At 33.3% G+C, this 7,665-nt stretch overlaps 1 protein-coding gene across 2 annotated transcripts; it reads right to left on the bottom strand.

Moving 5' to 3' along the window:
* Positions 1 to 2,914: 2,914 nt before the first annotated feature.
* On the bottom strand, positions 2,915 to 7,665 carry LOC111405712 (shaggy-related protein kinase alpha-like). 2 transcript variants are annotated; one of them, XM_023034720.1, is made up of 13 exons: positions 7,382 to 7,665; positions 5,918 to 6,108; positions 5,732 to 5,824; positions 5,590 to 5,649; positions 5,192 to 5,464; positions 4,965 to 5,039; positions 4,791 to 4,847; positions 4,560 to 4,700; positions 4,418 to 4,468; positions 4,193 to 4,288; positions 4,025 to 4,108; positions 3,404 to 3,506; positions 2,915 to 3,301 (listed from the first exon to the last, which is right to left on the bottom strand). In XM_023034720.1, exons 2-13 carry the CDS (start codon positions 6,029 to 6,031, stop codon positions 3,219 to 3,221), a joined length of 1,230 nt encoding a protein of 409 aa, XP_022890488.1. In that variant the 5' UTR covers positions 6,032 to 6,108; positions 7,382 to 7,665; the 3' UTR covers positions 2,915 to 3,218. The 2 variants fall into 2 exon arrangements, with proteins under 2 accessions (XP_022890488.1, XP_022890487.1); XM_023034719.1 differs by having other exon boundaries at positions 7,331 to 7,664.

The raw sequence follows: 7,665 nt of genomic DNA, 5'->3' as shown, positions 1-7,665 counted from the left end.
GAAAATAAATTATTTTTTATAAGTTCATCTATAAAATTGATATAAAACAATTTATGAAAAAAGTCAATGAAAATAAAAACACAATATTTTAAACAAAAATGCAAACATTATCAAACAATATTTCAAACGAAAAAGCAAATATTATCCTAATTTTCAATTGTAAAATACAAATTTAACAAACAATATTATAAATATAACAATACTAAACTTTTCCTTCATTCTTAATTATTGTACATCCAAATTACTTGATTCATTCTTCCCCACAAAACTTACTAGCATAGACAACACTCAAAGTTGATTCCTATATAGTAAATAAGAAATGTAAGTAGAGATTACAACGATACTACGTATTCTAGAATGGTTTTAACTAAGATTTAAATAAAAAAATATACCTCTTCGTCAGCTTTCTTCTCGCTAAACGTTGCACAAGTTCTAGAGTATGATGAAAAAGTAGAATTTTCTACACACAATAGAAAAAAATTAACAATAAAAGGAGCCGTGCGTGAGTTTGTAATTTGTGAACAGTAGGATTTGCATTTATATAATGTCATACTAATGCTATTATTATGGGGTAATAATAAGTGGGTTGGCCGGCTGAGTCATGTAGATGTAATTGGGAGGGGGGATTTTGTTTTGGGTTAGATAGAAAAGTAGTGTAAAGCCCAATAATCAATTCAATTTTTTTTATTTTATTTTTAGCGGGTAATCGGTTCGATTTCGGTTCGACGGCGTAAATACCATACCGCACCGCCAAGAACCGGTTCATTAAAATAAAAATCATATCCGCCCCATCGTACTATCGGTTCGATTTTTTTCGATCCATTCGATTCGATTAACCGCGATTTTCGATTTTGACGGTTCAAATTATTATCCCTAAAAGTGATTTCAAAAGAGAGAAATATGAGGGAGAATGAATTGCCACATTATTAATTATCATGATAAATGACATTACTCTTTTTTAAATTTCTCCCAAAAATCTGACAACATAGCGGCGGAGCAATTTTATTGTTTTCATTTAAAAAAATAAATTATAATAATATTAATAATAATAAAATAGCTGGCCTTCCGGGCCAGAGTAGCCCAACACGAGTCATGTTTGGGCCATAGAGTTATTCGGCTGGCCTACAATGGAAAATATTTTGGTTCCAAGATCTGGGAAATGAACTTTAGCTAAATTTCCTTTTTTTTTTTTTTAAATGCGGGGAGTGTCTCTATAATATTTATAAGTCCACACGGGTGAATGCAATTCGATTTGAATGGTTTGTGCTATATTTTCAACTCAAGCCATTTTATGTTGTTTGAAATTTTTTCAAATCAAACCAAGCTAAACCATTTTATTTTTCGAACTAAACCAAACCATAATTTGCGGTTTGGTTTGATTTTAATCCTTGGTTTACCTTTCAATATTATAGTAATGTATTTAACATAAGTTAAATATAAGTTTAAACGAGAACTAATAATGTTAAATTACATTCATATTTACCATGAAACATATAAATAAATTATTTTCAAAATTGATTACTAAAAGATGTTAATAGAACAAATACATCTTTCTTCATTTTTATTTACATTTCCTTGTTTGACATTTTTATTTTCATATAGCGGATGATAAAGGTGGAGATACATTCTGTTATTATAGTTTAGTTAAAACTCCTTTCGTTTTGTTAGTGAGATGTTAAATAAGGATTGAATGAGATATGTTTAGATGTACAAAGATTGATAGAGTTTTGACTTATTGGGAATTGATGAATTTTATCATCTAACTACTTCATAAAAGTAGAAGGTAATAGTACTAGGTAAAGAATTTTAACATTTTCACGTAATCAATACGCTTCGTCCTTTGTTCTTTCCAAATTACAAACAAGTTCATTAATCATTTAGGACACAAACAATCATTTTTCTATCAAAATCACAACTCACAAGTATATAATAAGTTCACAAAAACAAGTAAAGGAATGAATAATGGAAAAATGACTTGATAACAATATAAGACTTACCGAAAGAAAGATGCAATTCATGTAGAGATTAGTAAATCAACGGGTAATGGCGACTGGGGATTTGTTCAGTAGTGGCAGACAAGCGTCAGATGTTAGTAAAATGAGAGTTTATATTATGATTTGTGAAACTTTGGATGTGATTTGTTGACATAGTTTCATAGAATTATAATTTGAATTGTTGAAAATATATGCTTTTTTTCATTTCATATAATTTTGGAATAATTTTAGTTTAATTTAGTTTAGATATCTGGTAAAGGCATGTATTGTGAACTTGTTAAATCATAAGTCAATAATCATGATCATAATTTACTTTCTATGACTATTTACGTAGGCTTGTTGTAATTTGTATTGCTAAATTAATATTTTTTTTAAGTGAAACACGTTAAATTTTTAAGTTAATAAAATTAATTTTTAATTAAAAAATTTAAAAACGGTTCGGTTCGATTTTGTGCGATTTCTAAAAATCAAAACCTAAACAAAACCATTTTAAAACGATTTGGTTCGATTTGAGGAAAAAGAAACCACGGATTCACGTGAACCCGAACCAACGGTTTCGATTCGGTTTGCGATTTCGCGATTTTTTTTGTAGCCCTAAGTCTAGTAGTGATACACGTTATTACCATATTAACGTTAATATTAAGAGATGAATTCTACATCGATTAAATATTGAGATATAGGCCAACATATAAGTGTTTTCACTATTCATCTTAATAAAATTGACCTCCCAAGATAAAATTCTAAATTTTAACATGATATCAAAGCTCGTTAAGTTCAAACGAACAATCTGATCCGACTAAGTCTTAAAAAATAGGCACATGAATTTCAAAATTGATCTGCTCAAACAAATCATCATCTTGCGAAAATATGTTAAGGGATAAATCTCACATTAACAAAATATCAAAATATAAATCAACATATAAAAACACTGACTAGGGATCCATCATTAAAAAACTGAAAAACTTACACTAGTAGAAAGAATAGATCAAGCTTTCCATTCAACAGTACATTACAGTTGTTGTCAGGAAATAAAGTTAGTCAAATTCCTACTTAACTGGAGAGCTGGAGAACCTTCTTGTTTGAATGGTACAAGCAAATAAAATAAATACAAGACATTTCGAACAAAAGACGAAAAGAAATTACTTGAACAGAACTGCAACAAACTCGCATTTCCCGATTAGTAGCAACTATCTGCAGCTAGAATTGAAAGGCTAGAAAAGCACGTCAGAGAGCAAGAAATGGACATTGCTTCCGTGCGTGCTCAGGTATCAACTTCTCAAGCAACTCGACTGGCACGCCCTTGAGCTCTAATAAACATTAGCAGAAGAAACAATAAAGAGAAGATCGCTACAAGAGACATTTAAAAAAACAGAAGAACAAAGTAGCAAGAATGAGTGCTTAATGCTTGCCATGTGGTTTGAAATTGAACAATGGAGGAAGAAAACGTCCATTTGGTAGGCGAACATTTGGATCGCGCAACCCATCAAAGAAAGGGTGTATCAATGCCTCCAGCTTCATTGGAATAAGCAAAACCATAAATGAGAAATACTAATTATGAAAATCCAATGACATCAATGTTACATTCATATAATCAGCTGAAATGCCCTAGCTAGCTGCCTATATACCCGCCAGACGCATATATGCAAAAGCAAACAGCAGTTTTTCGTTTCTTTTTTCTCCTGAGTAGGGTAAGGAGTACTGTAGATCTTAGTCTCTTTACATTAGATATACAGTAGAGGAAAATTCTGCCAGTGCCACTAAGAAATAACCATAGAATAAATGGCACAAAAAGACCTTGACTGGTTCTATAAGAAGCTAACTGTGTTAAATGGTGTCTTTCAGGGTTGGGACTTTGAAATTACTATAAAATCAACAGTATGAGAAACCCCAGACTCGCATGATATGATGTTAAAGCAGCTTAACCATTGATACGCTGCCTTACAAGGATTTGGAGAAAATGGAAGAAATACTATGAAAATTGGAAATAGAGTTTTTCTACTATATAGTTCGTCAAAGTTTCTGATACTCACTGCTGTGCATCGTAAATTTGGAGAATATTGCAGTAGCCTTGATACAAGATCCACAGCTTCTACAGGCATGTGCTTGTGGAATATCTGAAGATGATGATATTGTCAAATTAAACAAAGCAAAATGATGACCACATCAAAGCAAGGAACATAGAATAATATCCTTGGTACCTTGTGCCATGGATGCGGTTTAATTTGAGGGAATTTAAACTCAGAGTAGTTGGGGTTCATACACTTGATCTCCTCCCTTGTTGGGGTGCCCAAGACCTACGTGGAAATAAGCACTTCTAAAGTGAGCTGATTGGATGGAATGCATTAACCATAGGGCACTGGCAAAATATAATAGTATGAATTAAGTTTTAAGAAAAATTGAAGGATTCATCTAATCGCAATTACCTTAATTATTTCAACAAGCTGGTCCACTCCACTCTCACCAGGAAAGAGGGGCTGAAATTCCCAAGGAAATTCTCTCTTCAGTACATGGTCATAATAACTTTCCTAAATATTAAAGGATTTTAAAATACATAAGTTATATTACCTGTCCTAGCAGTAATTCAGCCAAAACACATCCGGCAGACCAGATATCTATGGCAGTAGTGTACTCTGTGGCGCCGAATATGAGCTCAGGAGCCCGATAGTACCTAGAGCATATATAAGAAATGTTTGGCTCTCCTTTTACCTATAAATTAAGCCATATAGTCAAACAACATCAGGAAAAATAAAATGAAAAGCAAACAATATGCTGAACAGTTAAAAAGATGACACTTACCAGTACTTTAGCACTTCCAAAGTCACATAGTTTCACCTGGTGAGTATGTGGATTAACCTGTAAGTCACATGAGAAACATGGCAATTAACACGCGTGAAATCATGCAAAGATGGACGGCTGAATATTGCACATCATTACAGTTTTTGCCAACACGTGTGTGCTTCATATGCCTACCAATAGATTTTGAGGTTTGATGTCCCTGTGGCATACTCCAATACTGCCATGAATATAAGCCAGTGCTCTGAAAATCTGCTGATAAAGAGGAACTCACAAGTCACAACTAAGAAAGAGACTCATTTAGAGAAAATAAGATAATCAGAATTATAAATTTAACACAGAAAGTGGTAAATCAAAATTCAACGGTGAAACTGAAAAACAAAAGTGATACAAGTAAAACGTGCCTGATAAGCATAAAGTTTCACATATATCATAGGCATCCTTTGACTCATCTTGCTATAATGTCTAATCACCCGATGAATAGTTTCAGGAACATATTCCAATACCAAGTTAAGGTAAAGCCCATCCTTTTTAGTAGTTGAAAAGAAACAATGCTTCAAAGACACCACATTAGGGTGGTCTAGAATACGCATGGTTTGCAACTCACGGTTCTTGTATCTCTTATCTTGAAGAACCTTTTTTATTGCAACAGTTTCACCTGTCTCCAGACACTTTGCCTGCATGAGCATACCCATAGAAATGTCAATATTTAGCTCACAAAAGCCATAAATTATTCAAGCAGAAATCAGTAGTAATCTTTTACTGAAACAACAAAACTTTGTACAAAGATATCAGCGGCTACCTGAAAAACTACTCCAAAAGATCCCTGTCCCACTACACGTTCAGCCATGTAGCTGATAGTCTAAAATAGAAATGGTGAAATTTTGTCAGAATAGAAGAACAAGTCTACCAAACCAAGACAAGAATAGGATGCCAAATATCACCTGCTTTGGTTGGCCATCGTTACCACCAATAGTTGTAACGATTATATGACCATTTTCTGTTCCATTACCATCTACAACAGCTGGTTCCATGTCCTATCACAAAATAATAATAGGAATCATGACCATCTGATCTGACGCAAGATTGCAACGAAATAGTGATAAACAAGTAAAGATCGAAGTATCTACCTTGTCATCCCTAATTTTCATGTCATTTATCTTGCTTGGCAGCCTATCAAGACCAATTGTATTTTTACTAGATTCCCCAACACCAGAAGATGGAACAACACCTACAGAAGCCATTCTGATCTTAACACACAAATCAAAGCACGTTTCCTACCAGGCTTATCACAACGAGTCAAGAAGAACCAAGAAACCACCTGCGGCAAAACGCTTGTTAGTTTATGGAACCTTTGAAGTTACAAATGCTCAAATTATTTAGGACTAGTGATTGTCATTATTAAGAATAGTAAAAACTATGGCACAATTCCCATTATAATCGGAAAATAGAATCAAGAAGAATATAGAAAGGCTTAGTATGGAATTAAGGTTGAGTGAGGATCATCAGGAGGAAGAGGTAAAAGATTGGTTTTTGTGACTTTCTCAGAAAACAAGATAAAGCGACAAATCCTTTCCCTCAAAGTGAAACAGGACACCAAAGCGTGAACAGAAGGGAAGGCCAAGAAGAAATGGGCAACAACGAGAGACAGGATGAGGTGTCATGGAAGTCCCTAAGGTTCAACAAATGAATGAAGCTAAGATCATAACTTGAGAGAGACATAAAAGCACATTAATGTCTTCAAATCTGTCATAAAAGCACAGATAGGTGAGGCAGTTGAGTATGGTATCGTCTACCAACAGATAGGTTTAATAAAAATTGACCCAGAACAACTACATTTCTTTTGATATTGGCACTGCTTCATACAAGCTCAGTGAAGATAATTACCATCCAATTCTAAAATCAGTAACACTTGGAAACAACTAAATGCCAACTGACCGCCAAAAGAAAAGAAGAAATTAGGTAAAGAATTTCTCTTTTATTTTATTTTATTTATTTATTTATTTTTATTGTTTGTCGTGGATCAATTAAAGAAACAAATCCCTAACAAACTTATTTTATTAGATTGATGGTCGACTCATCTTGGAGTGACGAGAAGAAGACTGAATTTTAAGATAGTGCGAGACGGATTGCAGAACGGCAGCCTTCAAAACTGAAGTTCAAGATAGCAAAATTTTTAAAACTTCTAATTCATAATTATTTAGCTAAGAAGAAAAATAATTTTAAAAAAAGAAAAGAAAAAACCAGCCTTATTAAGTCCGAGTCAAGAATACAGTAAAATTTTCCAGGTTGGTACTAAATAAACCCGTTATTAATTATGAAGACCATCGCATGATGAGATCTGGGAAGCGATCAATATCATTTATAGTCGACTACAAGGGGGAAACAGTTCATTAAAAAGAGAAATGCAAGACTAGTCAAACAATCAAATTCCACAAACCCTAAAAAGAAAAACTAAAATAGAATGACGCCACCAGAACTGCGAATCTAACAAATGCAAATTCAAAAACAGCAAGAAGTAAAAAAGGCATAAGATAATGTACCGATCAGTTCGAGAATTAAAGCAACAAACTGCTCCGACTGTAAAACTTGACCTGTACAACTTCAATCGCAAACATGAACTAGACCCGAGCTCTCAAAACCCTGATAGATGAATCAATAAATCTTCGATTCTCGGCTAGAATGTTCAAAGAAAATTCCAAGCCCAGCAAGATACAAGTTAAAGTTAGGCAACAATTCCTCTTATTTTTATACTATTGGTATATTGGTATTTGATAACAATCCAATCACAAAAAGGAGGAAACTAAATTTTATATTGCAATGTTCTTAGAAATTCCCACCTTTTTTGAGTCATGAATCATTACAAGTCGTTAGTCTA

The sequence above is a fragment of the Olea europaea genome, chromosome 12 (assembly GCF_002742605.1).
Source record: "Olea europaea var. sylvestris chromosome 12, O_europaea_v1, whole genome shotgun sequence".
Classification (NCBI taxonomy): domain Eukaryota; kingdom Viridiplantae; phylum Streptophyta; class Magnoliopsida; order Lamiales; family Oleaceae; genus Olea; species Olea europaea.
This window is presented reverse-complemented; position numbering and strand designations above follow the sequence as displayed.

Coding starts and splice junctions, on each gene's coding strand:
- LOC111405712 (XM_023034720.1), bottom strand. CDS start 6,031: ATGGCTTCTGTAGGTGTTGTTCCATCTTCTGGTGTTGGGGAATCTAGT. Junction 5,650..5,731: donor ACGATGGCCAACCAAAGCAG/GTGATATTTGGC, acceptor TTTCTATTTTAG/ACTATCAGCTACATGGCTGA. Junction 4,701..4,790: donor TTGGAAGTGCTAAAGTACTG/GTAAGTGTCATC, acceptor CTTAATTTATAG/GTAAAAGGAGAGCCAAACAT.